General features: G+C 42.5%; 1 protein-coding gene across 9 annotated transcripts in view; it reads left to right on the plus strand.

Moving 5' to 3' along the window:
• SUSD6 (sushi domain containing 6) overlaps nucleotides 1-21,978 on the plus strand; it is a 93,284-nt gene that overhangs the window by 26,928 nt on the left and 44,378 nt on the right. For all 9 annotated transcript variants that reach the window (XM_071427165.1, XM_071427163.1, XM_071427164.1 and 6 more), the window contains one exon: nucleotides 19,299-19,486. In XM_071427165.1, coding sequence (XP_071283266.1) covers nucleotides 19,366-19,486 — 121 coding nt within the window. In that variant the 5' untranslated portion in view covers nucleotides 19,299-19,365. The remainder of the gene's footprint in view (nucleotides 1-19,298; nucleotides 19,487-21,978) is intronic.

The following is a 21,978-nucleotide window of genomic DNA, read 5'->3' on the forward strand; positions in this document are numbered from 1 at the left end:
ATGAGATGCTTTTATAGGCAGTAGTCTTCCTTCTCACATGGAAGAAATGGAGACTAGACATCTCGGGACAAATTGGTTGTGAGTTACTTCTGGTGACAGAGGAAACACTTACATAACAATAAGATAAACTGTGTGCAGAAGCCTGAGTTGCAGAAGGCTTTAGGTTCAAAAGCCTGCAGGTTCAGAAGCCTGCATTCACCTTTCAGCTTCCCTAGGTTCCTCCTACACCACACGAGTGCACCGTTTCTGCTGCACTTTGGTGTGAAATGTATCCTTTTATCGTAGGATCATCAGTAAATGATGAAGGCAAAACATGTAAGAAAATGACACTTTGTTCTACAAATTCATCATCAAAAGCTGGCTTTCATAAGCTTAAAAGATAAAACTCCTATTCCTAAGATGAGACTTCTAGATAACTCTCTCAGGAAGTACTTAGCTTAGCAGTAGGTAAAATTCTGATATGTCATCTCCTTTTGCCTCTGGCACTTTCTGGCTGTGGGGCTGTAAAGCGAGATACTTGCTGTCTGGGTCTCTTCTGTGCTGCATTGCTTTTTCCACCTACTCCTTGGGAGGAGGCTGAAGAAGCCTTTGCTGTGTCAGCAGTGGACTTGAGCTCCACACAAGAGCTGTACACCAGGTATCTGGGACACTGCCTTTGTGTCTTCCTGTAAACAAATGCTGGCTCTGCTGGAGACACTTATGGATTACTCTGCAAATAAGAATCATCTCTGGCTTACTCCCTGAATTCCCTTTTGTAGGCAGAGAGCAAATACAACGTGAGATGTATGGGTCAGGGCAATAATATACTTGGATCCACACCTGAGTGTTTTAAAGAGGTGGTGAGGGGAGGCTGGGACATGTGATGTGAATGGATCTGGGAAGTAATGCTGGCACTAGTTAATCTGGCCTGTCATTTTTCATTTTATTTACTCCTGGCACTTGATTGTCAGACTAGGCTTTTATACTGTGTTCTCTTTGTGGCTTAGACTGCTCAGCACTGCAATGAAGTCCTTCTAATCCTTTTTGCTATCTGTCTCTGGCAACAGAAACTCAATTGACAGACTGAATACTTGAATTCCAGAGAGCAAGTGTGGATTCAGGCTTGGGAAGAATGAAGAACCAGCAAATATGGCAAGATCTTGTTGGGAAGGCGGGACTCTTACAGAGGTGAATTAACTTGTGCGCTCTATCTTGGCAGCTGTTGAGGGCCTTTGCTAGTGTCAGGGGTCTTAGCTGCTTCCACAGCTAAATGGTACCCACCAACAGGTGTTCAAATTGAAAAAGACCTTAGTGATCTGGTTTGGGTTTTTTGATGAGACAATGAGAATGCATTAAGATTGTCTCTCTTGCCTTGTACCTTTGCTGAATGGCAGATCCATGTGTGTGTAGCACTGCAGAAGTAGAAGCTTTCTCAGCTGGCGGGCAAGTGTTCTGCAAGATGTTAGAAACATTGCTGCCATGCTCCTGCCCTCACATTTTTTGAAGAAAGACCTGTTTCTGGATGCTCCGATTGGAACCAACTGTGTTGGTTGCAGTTCTGAGCAGTTCTTTCAGGAACTGAAGATTGCTTCACCATAGTGGTTGAGATGTACTGTGCTAACCATGCTTACTGCTGCCAAATGCTGCAGAGTTCCAGAGTGCTAACTGTAATCTGCTGGTGTCAAAACTGGTCTTTCAGTGTTGCAGCTCTGACTTGGCTGTGGATAAACCAGACTTATGTTAGGACTAAGCAAAACTCCTACATAAACATTCTCATCCTCCTCTTTCTGGCATCTTGACATAGAAAGTGCCCTGAGTTTGACAGTCTGGGCCAGAATACTGACAGTACCAGTTCCTTGGAAGGCTGTATCTGGACTGGGAATGCTGTGTCTGTAACAGGGAAAGGGGAACAGGCATATTTTCTCTTAACTTGGAAGGAATGACCTATTACTTTTGCTTTTAAAAATGAATGAACTCATTCTCCTTACCTCAGATATTGGCCATATGGTATTCCTGGTAAAAGCAGCAGATGTTCTTCTGATGTGTTTTGCTTTGGTACACAATTTCTCTTTGTTTTCTTTCTGTTCTGTCTGCAATGGGCTGTGATATTGCTCATCTTGAGTGTATCAGGCTATTGCCCTGATATTCTTAATGTTCGTTTAGAGATAAGACAGGAGGTGCATGAAATGTTGCTTGGGTAGTGGATCTGATGTCTGTGTGTGTATAGGTGGTAAAAACCATGGTTCTCTATGCTCAGCTCAATAGCTTCTCCTTCTGTTTTACTGTTACTTATGACCTTTGCACTTTGGTCTTCAACATAAGAATGTATTCCAGCCCACCATGGTGTTTGGCAGTCTGGATGCAGGAGTGTGATAAATGCACTCATAAAGTGTTGTTCTCTGTGGTGTCTTCTGTTTGCATGGGGTATGAAGTACTTGACACAGCACTCACTTGTGACCAGGGTGTTGATACTTTATCTCTTGCTTTAGTTCAGAAGGCCCGTGGCAGTGACATGGGGCAATTCTCCTTTGGGTCTCTAGAGGATAGATTCTGTCTTTCTGATGAAAGAAACAGAAGTGGGGAGGTGCTTACCTCAGGGCCCAAGGGGTTTGCCTCACATCATGCACTGAAGAAATGTGTAGTAAGGAACTGCCCTTCCTGTCTGTGTTCAGAAACCACTAGTCCTTCCTGGAAGACTTGTGTTTGGGTGCTCTTGGGCCTGTTGTTTTCTGTTTGGTGCTGTAAGTTACCTGTGATGGTTTGTGCACTCTGCTTAGCATGTGAGGGCTTGTAGTTCTCACATTCAGTGAGACAAGGTGGTCTTGTAGGAAGCTTCAACTGCAAAATACTGTCACGTGCAGGTACTTCCAAATTTAGTGTGGCCCCTTAGCAGAGCCAGTCAACAGACTGAACTCTTTAAAGTATCTGCTTGTGAAGGAGACTGACACTGAGAGTGCTTTGTCTAAGGGGGAAAGAGTCTGTTTGATGACGGTGGGATTAATGGCAGAGTTGTTCAGTTATGATATGGGTCTAAAATTTTAATACTACTCTTACTAAAAGACAAAACCACAAGAGTGAAACCTCCTGATAAGTGTGTTTGGGAGCAGACTCGTGTTCCCTAAGAATCCCACTGGGCCCAGTTACAAGGATGCAACAAAGCAGTGTTTTCATCTTTGTCCATAATCAAAAGAGGAACAGCTGCTCTGGGGGATAAAATGCAAGGAAAGGCTAGATAAATTTTAAGACATTGAGAAGAGACAGATTTTCTTTGTAATAATCTCATTTGTGTTTACAGAGTTACTACAGTCCTTGAGGTGCTGCCACAATGTACACAGTTTAAGCAAAAACAACTACAACAAAAAGGTTGTTTAAACTCTGGTGGACAAGATCAGTGTTCAAAATGGCTGGAGGTGTTTTGTAGCAAATGTGTGTGTTTCTTTGTCCCACTGTTCTCAGTAATTTACCCTGCCACTGCCATTGTAGCACCCCATGTTCCATGCTGCAGGAATGCTTTGGCCTAATATCAAGCTCTGAAAGATATGTTCAGTATCAGCTCATGATCTCAGCCAAGGAGGGGGTGTATACTTTAGGCTTGTGTAGGTTCTGTCTCTTAAGGAGGCATGGCTAAACTGGGAACAGGTGGAAAAAGATTACAAAATTAAACCCCTACACCCCATTCCCATCTCTCCTCCACCCCTGCCCACCGACAGCTCTCCCTACCACAAAACCTGCACACTTTCTGAAAGCTCATCTGGCATGGCAGAGTTTGCTCTTTTTCCTGGAGCAGGAGATTGCTTTGTTCCCTTTTGTGGTTGTTTAGGGAGGCCTTTTGCAGGTATGTCCAGGGTGGTGCTGGTCCCTTGCACGAAGGAGCACAGCCCGCACTGTCCATGTGCAGTTCCCCTGTGTGCTGAGCTCTGCAGTAGCGGGGCCCTGCTCAGCCCTGCCCAGGGCTGCTGTGCCCGCACAAGCCTCCCTGCATCCCTGCTGCTGTTGCTGCAGAGCACAGCACCTCTGTGAAATGCACAAAGTAACTGCCCTCAAAACCTTGCAAACTCATTCCTGTCTGCCCAAGGGCGATTTTTTTTCCAATCATGGGAAGTCCTGGAGACATTGTTGATGAGTTCAACTGAGGAAATCACACAGGGAACTGTGGGAGAGGGAAGGCTCCTTCTTGTGTGCCAAGCGTGAGCTAGAATGTGTGCAGAGGGTAAGGAGGTGTGGTAAATATTTTAGGAAGGAATGAAAGAAATGAAACAGAGGTGAGGCAGTGTTAAGACTTGAAAATGAAGGAAAAGAGCTGGAAACTGGAGAGGGTAGCCATTGGCAAAGAAAGTCTTAGTTTTTAGTCCTTTCATAAATGTAATTTTATAAATCAATAAATATCAAGCTCATGTCAGTAACTGTAGCTACAAAAATATAAAGGGGTTTAAATATTTACAGACAAGAATTTGAGGGAAAACATGTTTTCAGGAAGTTTTGTTCTTTGATTCTTGCTACTGAGTCAAATTATTGGCATATTTGGGACAGAAATAGCTCACGTATCTGAGTGACCTTTTAATTTCCTTTTCAATGTTCTGAACTGTAGTGAGTAATAAACTGTAGTGAACAAAGAAAGCATTAAGAACGGGCGTGGTGTAGATTTTATTGCATGTTTGCTGTAGAGCTCTGTATTTCTTTGGTAGTGATATAGCAAGAACCTGCTGTGAGAGTTAAGATCTCTGGGACCAGTGATCGCACAGATTAAAGAGGTATTTTTTCTCCACGTGATGGTAGCTTAGATATCCGTTTAGCAGTGGTCTTGTTTTGTTTGGTTTTTTTTTTTTATTCAGTGTTTATACAGCACCTAGCACAGCATGGTCTGATTTGTAGGCTCCGATTTCTGCTTGTCTTTGACCTGCAAGTGTTAATGAGGCAAGAAGTGCTTGTGTAGGGCTTTTTTTGCCTAGTCACATACCTGTCTGAAAGCAAAAGTTTATCCTTTGGCACGTGCCCCAGGCTTCCTGTCTGCAGCTCTTCCTTTGCAGGGTCTTCTGCAGCGAGTCACAACAACTAGCTGTTTTGTAGGAAAAAGGATGTTAAAAAGGATGTTAAAAAGCATGCTAAAGGGAAGGGATGGGAAATGATGTTTCAGCCAAGAGGCTTTCATTGTATGAGGGGGAGGAGCATATGCAGCAGAGGGGGAAGCAGTATGAGATCAGTGGGCTTTTTATTGCACAGCATGAAAAGATCCCACAACTAAAATCTGATCTAACCTTTGCTTCCTCTGTGTCTTACAAGAAATGTTTTCCATGTAAGGCAAGAAGAGCCTGCTGTAAGGAAGCATGTGGCTGTCATGTATTTCAGAAAATGTGTCTCAGCATTCAGCTGTAGAAAAACAGACCAAAGAAACCTGTGGTAGCTGCAGCCTTTGTTGCCCACGTTTATGCTATTTAAAGACTAGTCTTCTCCAGCTTGATTCTGGTGAAATAGCAGGCTTGCCTAAAGTCTACTGACTACTTGCAGGTGAGGGGATTTAGCCAGGCATTGCTGGGGATAGGCCTGACATTTCTCAAGTCAACATAATTGGATTATTCAGCTGATGGTAAGCCAACACCTTTCCAGAAGGTTTCTAGAGCTCTGGTTTGAGTCTTGGTACACACCTATACAAGGCCACCTACACTTCAGGTGTGGTTTTAAAAAGAAGTGTTGATTATGTTAATCACCTCTCTGAAGTTCTTGAAGACTTTCATTCCTGATACCCTTCCCCCCCCATACTTTTTCTTGACTTACAGTAGTGGAGGGGAAAAAATCTGTCTCAGAAATGGGGATTTAATAATTTTCTTGGCTGAAGAAGCCAAGGATTCCTTTTTGCATCTTGAAATGAAGGTGTTTGCAGGCCTTGGGTTAATATCTAAAAAATCGTTTCAACTCTGAACTTCAGCTAATGTCAGGAACCAGACCTTCCCAGGATTGATGACATTAATGCAGTAATGTGCATGTCCCCTTTTTCAATCTCCTCCTCAGCTTTTATTTTTAGTCTTCTGCAAAGTCAGAGTCTCACTATAGAATGTACATCCTTCTTTTGTTGCAATCTCTGTCACATTACTATCATTGGTCTTAACTCAGACCCTTTGCATTTTGGGTGAACACTTGTAGAAGGGAGCTGGGATCCCTCTGCGTGCTCTCATCTCTTGACTGATTTGCAGGTGAGCTCTGTAGCCCATTCTGAGGAATGTGTAGTGGGTGTTGAGCATTGCTGTGCTCTGAGATGACATGGCTCTCACAAGGCCAGTTCTTTCTTTTCTCCATTTCTTCATTCCCATCAGATCAGGAGTCCTTCCTGCAGTTAGGAAGTCAAGATTATTTCCCCAGGAAAAAAAGCAAGCAAAAATGTTGAGTCAGGCATCTTGGAACTATTGATGTTGCAGACTGTCACCTGCTCTGCATTACTCCTTGCTGGTGGAAGTGCTTTCAGTGCTTGCAAGGAATAGTGTTCCCTTGATGATGGTTGTGTTGAGGTTGTACCTGTAATTCTATAAGGCCTCACTCCTGAGGGCCTTTGCCTTTGGGGAAGAGTAATCTTTTATGTCATGACTTCTGAGAGTGAAACTTGCTGCTGGTCTAGTGACAAAACGCAATAGTTTTCCTTGGTCAGAAATAAAAATTTATTAGTAGGACTGCTTCCTCAAAGAGCTTAAACTCCTGCCCAATTTCACTTATTTTGTAGCAAATGTCTAAATATAATTAGCTTTTTCAGATTTGATTTGTCTGCAAGGAGCTTGTTAAGACTGTTGATGCCTTTGATGTAAATAAAGCATGGCTGTTCTTGGCAGAGGTGATGAAGCTTAACCTTGGTCCCTTAGAAGTACATTGTTGAGTTCTGTCCTTACCACCATGTGTTCCTACCTTTCAAAAGGGCTCACAGTAGCATTTCTCCAGGATTTCTTTTCATTTTCAAGGATGTTGTGAAGCAGCCTCTACAGTGAGTTCCAGCAGCTATACTCAAGGGCCTCTGAGCAGCAGGACTTGGAGGTGGAGGCTGTGGCAGTGTTGCTAGAGACCAGGGAAGGGTATGTGAGTGTTCGAGAAAAGGCTTCTGATAGTTATTGTGCTCTGTAGTATGCTGTAAGAAGGGTGGTTTCCCCAAAATGAGCCTTGGAGTGTCCTGTGGAGCCTTAGTGGAGCTATTTATTTTCCACAATGCAGGCTTGTCTTTGTCCTCCCCCCACTTCCCTCTGCATGTGAAAGGATGATTCTGCTTCATGAGGGGAGCAGACCCTGATGTGCAAGAGACAAATGGAGATCCTTTGTTATCCAGAGGCAACTGTTCCTTACAGCTGTTAAATGCAATGTTTGGCTTACCTAGAAAAGCAGCTCTAGATGAGTTAGAATGTGTATAAAATATGCAGAGACTAGTCTTTTCACAAAATGAAGCTTGCAAGTGGCTTTTTAAAAGATGCCAATGGACATCCAGATAGTTGCAAGTGACAGACCACCAGCTCCTATGGATATAGCTGCTGTGACATTAGTGCAATACAGTCTCTCTCTGAACCTTATAGGTGGAGCTACAGATGACATTCGATGTTTTGTTGTCTTTTTTTAACAGTTGTTACTCTGCATATACTGAAGAGAAGTGAGATTATTAAAATAAAACCACCAACCCTCCCCCCTGTTCTTGGTCAATTCCTGTGCAGGAACTCTGCATAATGTATTTTTTTCTTATGGATAAGAACAAGAAGCTCAGTTAACCTGTGCATTGGAGATTATTGCTAGTCTGATGTTGATGTTTAGACCTTTCTGCAAGACTCAGGACTTTTTATTTGTAAAGTGCGCTTCAATTTAAATGGTTGCTCGGTTTCTTTTAAACTGTTGCACCAGTGTCATTACTTCCTTTTACTTCCTCTTGTCTGTTCAAGAGATGCCAGAGAATTGTTGAGCGTCTGATCCTGATGTCAAGCTGTTTGCATTCCTCTACATACGTGTAGCATTTGTAGAAACTAACACTTATCTCTGTATGGGTTTTATTTAGAATGTTTGGCTTTAGAGGAAAAGGAAATTAGTAACACTGAAAGAGATGGTGTTAATAGATTTAACCAGTTGTTTTGCAGCAAATCCTTAAACTGCAGCGGTAAAAGCAAAACAGCTTTGGTTATGGCAACTTCTGACTGTCAAAAGACTAAATCACATATCAGATTTACAAAATGGGGAAAACAAACCCAGTCTTAAGAGTACAGTATAAAAAGGTGCATACCCTTTGAGAAACTCATTTCAAAATAGATTAAATGAACATGAAAATCTTATGCTGTTGAAAGTAATTGTAAATCACCTTCTCACTCTTTGGTGGGTCTTGCATATTGATTTTGTTATGTTGTAAGCTTTTGTAGCTGATCTCTTTGTCCTGCTGCTTGGAACACTGTGTTACAGGTAAAAACATGAAGAGCAGGACTTTTAAACAAGCTTGCTTTATACTAATTCTAATAACCTTTATTTAATCAATTCAGTCTGAGGGAACCTTGTTTCCAGAGTCAGGAAATTGCTTGAGGATTACTGGCTGTGGCAGGACCTTCATATTTATTTGCAAAATGTCTGGAAAAAAATAATAATAGAATCAGTCTTCCTTTAAAGGCAGTTGAAACTGGAGTTGCTGAGCTTTTCCCATGAGGCTGGGTAGAGGTCACTGGTCACATTCACTAGAATGTTTTTTCTTGAGAAATAGTTTTATGGCTTCAGTGTACTCACGGAGGGTACTTAGAGACACCTCAAAAACCCCAAGCAAAGCAGGGAGTGACCTGCTTCCCAAGTGGATATACTGTTCACTTAGCTGCTGGTTGCTTGACATACTTATTCCTTACCTTCAGATGGCAGAGACTTAAATATTCCTGCTCTAAAATGCACTTTTTAGAGGGAATGGGGAAGGATCTTCCACTTTTCAGGTCTGTGTGTGCAAGAGGAGCAAGGCATGGAGGTGTCTGGGACAGCATGTGTGGAATCTTTCATGTTCATGTGCACAGCCTGTTGACATTTGAATACAAGTATGCTGGACAAGTAAAAAAAAAAGTAGAAATCCAAAAGACTCCTTAATCTGTCTTCTTGCTTGTGTTTCATGGATGCTTGCCTGGTAGCTGGCCCATTCAGGTGTGGAGGACTGTGTCTGGAGCCAGGAGGCAGGCAGCACCTGGGAGTGGTGTGCTTGGCTGAGGGAGAAGGGCAGGGAAGCAAGTGCTCAGGTCAATAGGGGATGCTTTACATCTGCGTTCTGTCCTTGGTGGAAAGGTGTTGCCTGTGGCTTTATCCAGAGTTTGTCTTCACACATTCTGAGTATTGGGAGGGAATATGATCTTTGGAAGGGTTTTCCCTAGAGTTTTGAAGTAGACTGAACAAAGCCTAGCTGTGCTTTTGGAGTCCTAGGTGGTCTAGCAAAACAGCCGAAGTGAGACACAGAAGATTAAATAACCTGTATGCTCTGACTTCTGGGTGTATCCCCTGACCTAGCACGGGCATGTGCGTGGCTCTTGCTTGTGTGCAGCACCACTTTGCAGCCCTGCACAAAATTGTAACATTTATTGCTGAGCATTTTGCTGACTCTTGCAGTTCTGCCTTGTGTAACTTTCCCCTCTCTTTTGGCTTTGATTTCATTTGCCTGCCTCTAACTCTAATAAGACTGTGTTACCTTTGGCTATTTTGGAGCACTCTCACCCAGCTTTCTGGCTTTTAATCTGCATGGAAACCATGATGCTAGATCCATGATTTAGGGGAATGATTTCGATATAGAGTATCTTTATCTATAGTAAATTATTTTTTCCACACTTCAATGTGGATTGAAAATGGAGATGGTTTTAGGAGCAAGAAGCCTGTGCAATTTCTTGGCCCAGCATAGTGGGCTGCTTGCTTAAGCCAGAGAGTGCTTTCAGACACTTCAGGCCTTGGCAGCAAATCTGAGGTGGGAGTGTTTCCTCAGCTGCTGCTTCCACTGGCCCCAGAGCTGACCTTGTGCAAGGGCCCAGTTTCTCCCAGAAGTTCCCAAAAATTTCATTACTGTTGCAAAGGGGATGTTTAGCTGCGAGGTGGGTGTGGGAGCAGCAGCATGGGGGTGTCTGTTCACTCAGGAGCAAGGGTCATCCTCCATCCCGGGTAGCTTGTAAGTGTGGAGGGACAACCCCAGCTAGCTCTGCAAAGGGGAGATGCTGATGGACAAGAGGTGGGCTAGACTGCAGGTCAGTAAAGGGTGAGAAACCATTCCTACTATATGAACAAGGTGCTGAGAGCTGCCAGATGAGCAGCTACTCTCAGGCAGTGTTCCTTGGCTGCCTCAGGATCCTTTGCTTAACCTTTTGTTTGAGTTTGATGACAGCTTGACAGAGGCCCCTCCCTGGGCAGTGGAGGAATGGGGATCCCTCTGACACTTAGAGGGTGGTGCAGAAGACTGGCTGTGCTCCCTCCTCTGCTGCAAACCAGAGGATCCTGTGTCCCACTTCCGGACTACCCTAGTTCCAGCTAACAGTGACTTATTTTTTTAAATATTTTTTCCTCTGCTGGCCATGCTTTGTAAAGTCTAAATCTCACTGAGTCAGGTGAGGAAGAAGTTGAAGCTTTAAACTGACCTTCTATTGAGGTACAACTTTATTTATGAAAAGTTTTATTCTGCAAACTCTCACTTCTCTACACTTCTTTCTGGCATGCTTCTCTCCCACCCCAATTTGATGGTGGAAATCTTTAACACAAAATCTAAATCTTTAACACATCATCCTTGATGGTTGTAGGTCTCAGATGATGGTTTGGTACTCTGCTGGTAAGGGATCTATCCCGAGGATTCTGCTTGGAGCACTTGGCCTCATCATGGTGTGTGTATGTCCCCTTGTGACATGTAATAAGCCATTATCCTTCTTGGAGTGTCTGTCTGACTTGATTATTCTAGCTTGTGCTGCTCAAATCAGAATGTAATTGCAACTGATCCCTTGCAAGAAAATCAAGTTAAGTGTAGCCTGTTGAAGGAAACTAATTAGAGGAAAAAAGACTCTGAGGGTCTTCTGCATAGTGATGTGTCTTCTCTGTGAGTAATTCTGGTAATTGTGAGGATGATTTAAAAGAAAGCAAACTGTCTGGGCTCCTTTTCCCCACCAGCTCTTCTCTTGGTCCTATTGACTTTGGAAATTAGTTTATGTTAACTTGCCTGAAGTCTGAAATCTTCATGTAGACTGTTGGGGTGGAGTCTGTGTGGGGTGTGCCTGCTGCTGGTGAGGGTGCTCTGCTGGGGACCGGCTGGGAACACTGGCAGCAGGTCTGTGTGCAGGCACTGTGCTCATTGTCCTGTGCTCTGAATTGCAAGGGGATTGAAAGGGGATGCAAAATTTTTTCTTTTTTCATTGTACACTGGCAAGAGTGATGTGGCACTGCTAGAAAACCTGCCCAGTGCCACTGGGATGGATGCCTGCCGCAGTGAGGGGTTTGTGGCAGTACAAGTGCATCTGTGCTGTTAGCACAGTGCATCCCGAGGAGGAAAAGCAGTAAGAAACATCTAGCAACTTTACAGCTGCTAGAAAACAAAAGTAAAGAAAAATAGTGGGCTAATGGATGCAAAACCAAGCCATAGTGCTGAGAGCTTTTGAAGGCCTGCCTTATCAAGACCTGTTTAAGTCATTCTCTTCTGTGTTAGAGTCCCAAATGCAGTCTTAAGGCCAAAACCAGAATTTAAAACTTTTTTGGTTTGGTCAATAATCTATCTTGTTGGAAGATTAAATTTTCAGAGGACTTAAGGGACAGTCTTATTTTTCGGTGTTTTTGTGTGTGTGTGTTTATCTCTGAAAAGATCTATGTGCTGGCGGACATTGAAACGTTAGGGATTTGTTAGCCTGGAATCTTCTGATACAACAACACATCTCTTGCTGAGAACCTTCTTTATCAGGTGGAATACAAATAACAGGCACTGTACAATATTTGTTGCCATTCCTTGAAAGTGGATGATACTTCTGTATAGTGGATATTTTTATATCTAGGAAATACAATAATTTTAAACTTGAGTTGTGTCTCACAGCTGTGCTTTTAGGAATAAATGTAAGAGTTCTTTCATCTCCTAATATAGTTCCTTACTTAAATGTCAGACTGCTTCACTGAAGTTTATATTTAGAGGACTTTGATAGGAAAAAGACTTCCAAATGGATGTCCTCTCACGTGGCTGTGCAACCTGGTGGTATTGCAGCTGCATGTATAGCAGACTGATGCTTTTAGCCTCATTAGTTGAAATGAAAGCGCAAGAAATGGTCAGGATAGGGAGAGGTATGTTCTAGTAGTGAGGGATTATAAAATAAGCCTTTACTGTACACAGGCTTTCATTCTCTGAAACAGATTAAGATAGCTGCATAAATGAGAATAACATCCTGGATATACAAGTGACTTTAGCAATCCAGTGCTTCTTTGTCAACCCTGTTACTGAAAGTAACATTTCAAGCTTGGATGTGGTTACAAGAAGTTCTGCCTTTGCATGGATTTTCTTTATTCTCCTTCCCTGAAGCCATTCCAGTTTACTGTGAGTTTTCTTTTTTAGGACTTATTATTTTTGGAAGGCATTCTGGAACATTTTGTGCATATGGTCCTCTGTAAATGTGCTGTTGTACTGATTAAAGCTGAAAGTATGAAACCTAGCTTTTCCGATGCAGTGCGGCAGGGGAAAAAATGCTGAAACAATGGTTTCTAAAGGGAATACTTTTCCAAATAAAGACATTTAAAAAAAACCCACAAACAACAAAAAAATCACCCAAAACCAAAACCGAGACAGATTGTGAGATATTTGTTTTCCACAATCTCTAGTTCCTCCCATAGATTGCATAGATGACAGTATGTTTAAAAAAAATAATTCTTTAAAGCAGATCCGGCACTTTTTTTAAAAATAACTGTTTTCTTTTCATTCACTGTTGACATGATCCCACTGCTATAAGCATTTTTGTAATAGTACAGAAATCTGCAGTACATAGGAGTTGTGTGCATTAATCTAACTCTTCCACTGCTCCTCCGCAGCTCTGTTTTTCTTCTTACTGGTTCCTGGAAGTTCACAGCCTGCCCATAACTTCTTCCTTATTTGGAAGGACAATGGATTTTGATCTCTTATCTTCCTCTTCCCAAGTAAAGCAGAAAAATTTTCCAGTGAAATTCTGTTACTGTAAAGAAAACATCTTAAAATCTGGGAAGCTAATGATATTTAGGGCTTTCTCTTGGGCTTACCAAAGCAAGGAAACTTGGATTTTTTTTTTATTAAAATAATACAATTGGAATCTTCTGTGAATGTGTCAGACATGTCATGACAACCACAGTACAGGGAAATGGGGAAGGATCACACAATACTGAGACTGTTTCCAGTATTTTGTTTCTCATTCTGTTTCTAAAAGTATGAGTGCTGTTTGTAAGAGTGAAAACCGAGCCATGCTTGGCAGTTGTTAATCCACACTGACTTGAGCATTTCCATCATTCAGTGGACAGTGAAAGGTACTGAATACCACCCCTTTTCCCCTTGGCAATCTTGCACCTCTTCATTGGAAGCACACACCTTGGAAAGTCTGTTCCTTCCTTGATACTTACCTTTAAAAGGAGTGTTGGAGTTGAAGCTTGTTTGGTCCCCGCGGGAGTATCTTTGAAGCTGTTGTCCATTTCTTTGGGCTGCAGCAGGGAGGAAGCTGGTATGCAAAGGCTTGCACCCAGCATGGAAGGGGAGTAGCTGGAGGAAGTGCTCCTTGCAATCAGCCCACAGGAAAATATGCTTGGCTAACCTCAGAATGGTTAGAGGAGCATCAAGTGAGATAAGGAGGCAAACAAGGGAGGAGTACAAAAGCACGATCTAGGTGCCAAAAGGACTTTAGCCTGTGACAGGAAGGATAGAGAGGAGGAAGCTGGGCAGTAGGCTGTGCAAATTGGTGAATCTTGCAGGTTTATTCACTTGAGGTAGGAATATTGGTGTGACTTTATCAGTTCTAAGGTACTAATTATCCAGTAGTGAAAAATCCAGTTCCTTGGCTTAAAGCTTGGGTGTGCCTTAGTGAGTCTGTGGAGAATTAGGTACATGCCATTTATCAGAGATGAAAATGGAATTTCAGAGTTCACCCTGTCCAGCAGGCTTCTTTCTGTGCAAACTCCAATGCTCTCTCTTGAAAATGGAAGTTGTGCATCACCAATTGTTGGTTTAGTTTGTTGGGATTTTTTTTTTCATTTAACATTTTAAAATTTAAAAGAAATGTTCTAGAAACCTTTGTGGGAGAGAGCAGGTAAAAGCTAAATCAAAACAATTCTATGAAAGAAATAGCCAAATGTGAAGGTCATAGGCCAAACCCTCGGTGCAGTTGGGGAATGAGGAAGGAAATCCAACTATTCAGATTCCACTTCAGCAGTGGGGTTGTTTGCAGTAGGGTGTGTACTGATTCCAATGTCCAGAATAAGCAGCTTGGTTCTTCTTTATAGCAGGGAATATGTGCAGTTTGCCTATCTGCTTTATGCTGTGACTGTGCTATGCAGAAACCTGCCTTTTTATAATTCAAATATGAAGGTGTAAAATGAGGTTACCAAACACATCATCTGGTTACTGGACAGGAGGAGTGTTACATGTTGTTTGGCTTTTCATATTTCCTCCTTTCCTCTTCCACCTTTTCCGATTATCCTGAATAATTGAAAGGTGGCTGTGCTGAAAAGTCAGATTATTAGGAATTTTCTGAACTGCCTGCAGGTAACTTCAAAGGCTTTCATTTTTTCCTTTGTCCCTAACTTAAACTGAATAGTGTAATTGAATTGTGATGCTATTCCTAAATGTTAAAAACACATTTCTGTTTTTAAAAGCTTTCAACTAAACTGGTTTAACCACAGAAAGTAAGTGGAATGAAGGATTTCTTTCCTCTGCTGTCACTTGGACCTGATTTTTCTGTATTTTTTTAAAATTTAGCAGCCAAGAGGATGACTTTTTTTTGCTTTAAAGCTTAGCTGCTCTTTGAAAGCAGGCAAAATAAGGATACAACAAAACCAGCAACTAAGGGTGAAGGTTAAATCCTCTAAACCACACTGCTTACATTAGACTCCACGTGCAGTGTGACCATGAGGCAAGAACAACACTTGTGCTTAGCTTTTCAAAAGCTGTGCTGTGCACACCCATCGCTCATGCCACTGCTAAGATCTTTGCTGTGTGCATTCAAGAGTTAGCAAACAATGTCTGAGTATTATCCTGTGAAGGGGAAATCATGTGGATAAAATAGAGATTTCTTACGTGCATGAGGGTAGCTAATTTTCTTTTGCTAAGTTTCAAGTGTGGTATTTAAAAGCAAGCCAGTAGCATTCCAAACATTCTGAACACTTCCCTAAATAAACTTTGAAGAATTCAGGTTGAAGACCTGTTTTCCAACAACAGTGACACAGGACATAACTGTGCCAGGCATTTTGAGCAACTAGAGACCTTCAGACTGTCCCGTCTCTGGTTGTCCAGAGCATGTCCTGAGCATATGACCTTCCAAAGAATGCTTTTTCCCTGTGGACCTAGGAATCCTTCTGTGACAAAACAAGAAGAATAAGAAAATTAAGTCCTAATCCTGTGAAAATTTACACATGCTTACAAAGGGATCTTGGATCGAGGGATATGAGTTGTCAGCTTCTGAAGGTCTGGAAGATAAATGGCAAAAGTCCCCAAAGAGCTTATCTTAAAGTGAGCTCCTGCTATATATAAGTGTGTCATCTTTGGAAAGGGCTGCTGGTGGTGTAAGAGCAAGCAGGGGGTCTGGCCTGCATGGTTTCAGTGGGAGTTGATGTCTGCTTGGGGATGTCACGTAGAAGCAAACTACTGTTCCCTGTGCAGGCAGGGCTGGCCATGCTACCAGGGGGACTCTTGCTGAAGCATTGCTGGGAAGCTTGCTTGATGCCAAGACTTGAAGAAAGAGCTGGAGATGTCCCTAAGCTGGGAGCAATGGGTACTTCTTCACTTGTTCATAGTATTCTCTAAGAGGGTGTGTGACTATTGACTTTGTAGATAGAGAGGATGGCTTATTGTCTTATCCATATTTAGTAGGTGTTTTTCAAGGTTCACATTATAAAGAAAGCAAAAAATCCTCCACCTTTATTGACTGATATACTTTCAACAGAGAAAAATCTCCTCCACTCCTTACTGTGTTTATGGGTACTGCTGGCTGTACTGAATATTATCTTTGTAAACATCTTTGTTTAAACTTCATCCTTACATAACCCTTCAGCCTAGGCTGTGGCATGTGAAATGGGTCTGAAATGTCCTTCCTCTTCATACTTGTGCCACTGTCAGCTTCTGCCTTACTGGTCTTAGTATCCGTTGAAGAAACCAGCCTGTTCCTTAGTGCTTTGTGTACACTTTGATTCTCCCAAACCCCTGAATTGTTAAGCTATGCCCCTAGGAGTATGTCTGACAAATGTGTGTGATCTATACTGCACTCCAGCTAACTTCAGGTAGCAGAGGCCTGAGGAGTTCTTGTAAAAGCTGCTTCTCCCTGAGCTGTAGGTATAAGGAGTGTGCTAAAACAGTCAATTTTCAGAGAATTGAATGTCTGTCTAAATAGCCTTAAAATCAGCTTGCCTCTGGGAAAAAAGGATAGTTTCTTATCTAGTCAGAACCTCTCTCTTCTAATTTTGCCAGGGAACAGTCAAGGCTGGAAACAACTTTGTAACTTGACTGAAGCCCAAAGGGAGGATCCTCACAATCAGTACCTGTACCCCATGTCTCCTAACAATCCTGAGGGGTTTGTCTATGCTGGCACCCACTGAATGGGCTTGCTACCCTTGTGTCTCCTTCAAATCCACACCAAACTAGATCAGCTTAGTGGGATGTTTCTGTAGCAGCATCAATTTACAGCATTCCTGGAGTGGCAGCCCCAGGCCTGCAATAGACAGGATATGTGGTAACCTGGGATTTGAGTGACTTGGTAGCTAAAAAGAGGTGTGGAAACCATATCTAATTTTAAAAGAAAGGAGAAAAACAGTGCTGTGCTTTGGAGCAATCTGTTAGTGAATCAAGAATAAGCAATAAATGATTACCTCTGAAGAGATTCTTGTTTTAGATATTTCTAACTTTTTCACTGTTCAGAGACCAGAACTGCACTGCTGACTCCTAGGTGCATTCTTTGGGGGAGGAAAATGCCTGTGGGGAAAGGTAGCACACCTCAGGTGGCTCAGCAAATTTTGTGATAATTGCATGCCCTCTTCCTACCTCTCCTGGCTGCTACCATGTCACCTGACATGCATTGTTCCAAGGGCAGGGAGGGCCACCTTTAAAAAATACTGTGGCAGTACTTTCAAAGGTTCTTATACTAATGAGGCTTCATTAAATTGGAATAGGGAGGACAGAGCTTTCTTGGTCTAATCAGAAGGGCATTTGTTGAAGATTGTGCACTGCTTTTTCAGAGCTGTAATTCTGTGTAGAGCAGTGACTCTTGGAGGAAAGCAGCCATCTGTTGGCCTGGAGGATAGACTGGCCTCTTCTGACTGAATATGAACTTAGATGCCATGCAGGAGGCCTGACTTGAGAGGACAGGGCAGATAAACAGATTACCTGGCTTGGCTTTCTTCACATGGAGTATTTTTTTTTTCATTCCATAGTCTAATTGCTGCTGAAGGTATTCTAACAGGTAAGTGAAAGTATCCTTATTCCCCTCTGCATGGTGGAAGTTTGCTGAATGAGCATTGGCTCCTTATTCATGCAATACATGAGAAATCTCTAGGCTGTGCTACAGACATAGTGAGATAGATTCACTCCTCTCCCCCCCTCCAAATGAAGCAAGAAACAAAAGGGGTAGACAGAGTTTATTGTAGCAGCAGCTCCAATACACATTACACTTTGTCATCTTGAAATGACATTTCAAGGCAGGGTGTATGCAGACAAAGAATTTTTCTTTGAGAGAGATCCAAAAAGAAAGATCCAAATTTAAAGATAGCCCTTTTGTGAAGTATAGGCATAGTAGTGATGTAGAACTAAGGGAAAAACCCTCTTTTCACTAGAATGGCTATCAGGTTTATTGACAAATCTACATATTCCCTTCCATAATGCATCTACTGTTTTGCCTGAGTAATTGGAAATGTGAGTTGAAGCTGAGTCGTGTGTTTCTCTAGTCTGTGCTGGTATATTGCTTTAATCGTGGAAGCACTCAAGGATCTGAAGGTTCTGCCTTCCCCAGTAGTAGGAGTGATAACCCAGATGTCCTGTTTGTCCTCACAAGGTACAAAAGAGTACAATACCTGCCTCTGCACTTCTCAGATCTCTTTGAGATTATCCAGCAGTTTTGAATTTCCTTGGGAAACCTGGCCAAATAAAAAATCTAATCTTCCTTCAGTCTGCATATTCATTTAACTGAAGAAGCTGTGGCTGAATGGGGTTTTCATCAGAATTAAAAGTATTCTTGTTATCAGGTGTAAAAACCATTAGTTTTGGCATATTTGTTTTCACCTGAGAGCTTCAGATGTGTATTGAATAGCAGGATACAAGTATTGAAGTGTGTTTCCATGTGGGTGTTTTTTTGTTGCTTTATTTCGTTGGTTGATTTGTTTTTCCAGGGTGTTTTTTGGTTGGTTGATCATTTGTTGGTGTGTTTACCATTAGAGGCCTTGCAGGTTAACACTACAGTAGGTTGGTGAAATGTGTTCTGCTGGGTCTTCATTAAAAGTAAGGGCTCAGTTTGTGCTTTCTCTGTTTCCCAGCTGTGCTTTGTGTGTTTGTGTACAAGGCTGTTTTTGCTGTGACAGTGCCTCAGAGGCTGTGGGTGAATCCCTCAGTCCTCAGGTATGAGCAGTGTCACATCCTGCAGTTTTAATTGCTGTGCTCTGTCCTGTCAGATCATTATACCTGAGGTTTGCAAGTTGTTTTACATTCCTCCTCACAAGTATGTGTTTGCCTGCTGGCTGCCTGTCAGCATTGCTGTGCCTCTCCAGGTGGCTGCAGGAGCGTTTGATTGATTTATCCGACAGTCTGCTGTGTCTCAGAGACCCTCTGAAAAGTGGTGGGAGTGGAGGAAGACTGGCTCTCTTGAAGAATTTTTGAAACAAATCCTCCAGATGCTGTCCTCTGGGGCTGGCTTGAAAAGAAAAACTAAAATTAATTGTAAGCTAGGCAGTCTTCACATTTGAAACATCAGTGAGTGAAAAGTTATGGTCTTTCTCTAATACAGCTCCTTTTAGTCTTTCCTCTGTAGAAGATTGCTTTTTCTGCTCCTGTTACCTTGAGAACTGTGAATACTTAGTAAGGTTCCTAAGTGCTAGAGCATGAAAAAGGTTTCTCTTTATTTTTAACTTTCCCTTCTCCCTCTCCAGATGTTGTAGGTGTTTGGCTCAACATTTTTTCTTGCTTTGTCTGTTTTTTTTAGACCAAGGTGCTCCTGATCAACCAGATCTTTCAGAAATTTTTTGAAAAGAAACCTTGGTGGGTGAAAGATGTGCCATGGAATGGTAGCATCAAAGAGCAACACAGGATCATCACTTGCCTTGACTGGCCATGGGTTATTTCGTCTGCTAGTTATCTTTGGTTCCTTTATCTTGGAAGCACAGTCCACAGGTAAGTGAAACCTTTATATATGCTGCAGGGAGGGGGAGGTACATCAGTTTGGAAGCGGCTGTATATTTTTAGGTGAAAACTGGTGATGGTTGATGTATTTGTACACATCTATCAGTACAGGAAAAATTCCATCACTACTTGCTGAGCAGAGCAGGAAGTGTCTGAACTGAATGAGTCTTGCATATTAGTAAATAAGTGCTTATTCTTCATCCTCTACTTTTGATTCCCATGGGTTTTTTCCCCTCCATTCTCATCCCTTCACTGCAGCTGGGGACACTTGGGGCATCTCAAGAGCATGGACCGTGGTTTTGTTGAGTGAGATTCTCATGCAAGCAGTGTTATCTGTGTGCCTTGAAGCAACTGCTCATGTGAAGGGATAGAAGCAGAGATTGTGTCCAGCTCTTTTGCACAGCTGGTGAATCTGTTCAGTAGTTCTTTGTATGCTGTCTTCTGACCCCTTACCACTGCTACCTCTGCCCCTCTACTGGATCCTCTTTTCAGCTTAAGTTTTCTGTCTCCCCTCATCTTTTGATGTTTCTCAGATGGATGAGTGTTGTGAATAGTGTAAAAAGCAGTGGAATGGGATGATATGAAAAATGTCATCAGAGATGGGAGATCTGCCTCTTAGAAATAAGTGGAGGAAGGAAATGTACTGGATACTCAGAAGGTAGTACATGACGTGAAGTATGTGCTTGGTTATCCAGGATACCCTGAAATATGTCTTCTTTTCAGACCAGCCATTATCTAGTTTTTGTCTGTAGAGAGATGTCTGGTCATAGGATGCATGAGATGGAAGGAGGAACCTTGTTTGCTTTTGCAAGAGATTTGAAGGAGTTAATCCTAAAGATACAGATTTGACTTGAGCGGCTGTTGTAATATAGAGCATTAGCTTGCCTTTGTAAAGAAAAACCTCAGTTCTTGACATAACTCTAAAAAGTTCTATTTATTTGATATATCATGGCACCCAAGAATGTCATGTGACCAACATTCCTCAGCATCAGTGTGGTACAGCAGAATAAACATTAGCTGCCAGATGCTGTCAAAGTTGAGGTGATCCTGTATGGAAAAGTTGGCTGGTGCTGAAAACTTCTGGAGGAGGAGTTGATTACCTGTTACTATTCCTGGCTCTTTGAGTTGGAAGGGAGAGACTACTGAAATCAGATATCTCAGGATTATATATCTTCCTGACCTGATTTTGGCCTTGTAGGTAATGAGGGGGTGGGGAAGACACCCTTAAGAACATGATAAATTGTCATTAATAGTTACTGACAGTGGGAAAGGGACAAGATATTTTTGGATCTGGGGTATCTATGTTTTTTTTCCTAGCCTTGCTGTTGTTGATGATAGTGTCACTGCCTCATTTCAGATGTAGGCCTGTCAGATATGCCATCTGAAGCCCCCATTAGGCACTGCAGCACCTTCAGCTGAGACTGCAATAAGTATGCAAATGCCTTGTGCTGCAGAGACTGCTGGATGGGGAAAAGCTGCCATAATACTGGCAATCCTTTTTAATATAATTTTTGAGACATCCAATCACATTACAAAAGCACTAGCTAGGCATGCCAGAAGACCCAAGAGTGATTCTGCATTGTGTTTCCCTTTCTGTGTTCTTTTTGCTTCAGGATCTGAAACCAGCTGTGGTGAACTGATCAAGGCAGATCATCAGCTAAACAGGATTATAGTGGTTAGGCAGGAACCATTTCCTGCAGGGGAAGTGAGAAAACAGAGGGGAGCCAGGATCATAGCAGAAGGCAAGACATGCAGGGGAAGAAATCCTGGGGAAGGGCTTGCTGAGGAGCGCTTCCATGTACAGTTTTTCTGAGACTGGGATGCAGCAACCCAAAAGACAATTGCTGGGAGGGCTGGGTGTGCTCAGTGATGCGTCATGGGCCGAGGGAGCTGCACCTGCAGCAGCATGCCAGCCATGAGTAACATTAATGAGCAAGTCAGCTGAGGAGCAGAGAGCCAGATGGAGAAACAAAGAGTATTGGCGAGGCGCTTGGAAAATCAGCTTTCCCTCCTCTTGGTGCCCAACCCCCTTGCCATCCTCACTTTATTACTTTGCTGAGCAAAGTCATTCAGAGCAAGCAGAGCAAAACGATGTTAATGTGGAGCAGGAGACTGTATTAAATCTCGTGGTGGTAATGCTTATCTTGAATGTGGAGCCAGTGTATCAAGCTCAAAATTGCTATAAAAGCTGAAGAATGTTCTCATAAAAAGACAAGCATGGAGACAATGCCTGGCTCAGCCCTGAGTAAGAAAGCAGAGCTTGTGATTCGTATGTATAAAACCATCTGAGGTATATTGTATTGCAGTCATTTTGCTGCTTAGAAATTCTATTGCTTAAGTTCCAGGAAGCTTAGAGACATATTCATGATCTGGGCAGGAAGATGTTCTCTTTGCCATGTGGTTAATGCAGAGAGCAGACTCATTTTCAGTCAGCAAGCATCTGCTCTGTCCTCTGGTAATAAATGGGTTTTATTTATGCATGG

The sequence above is a fragment of the Agelaius tricolor genome, unplaced genomic scaffold (genome assembly GCF_023055355.1).
Source record: "Agelaius tricolor isolate 1412-34295 unplaced genomic scaffold, bAgeTri1.0.p SCAF_5, whole genome shotgun sequence".
Classification (NCBI taxonomy): domain Eukaryota; kingdom Metazoa; phylum Chordata; class Aves; order Passeriformes; family Icteridae; genus Agelaius; species Agelaius tricolor.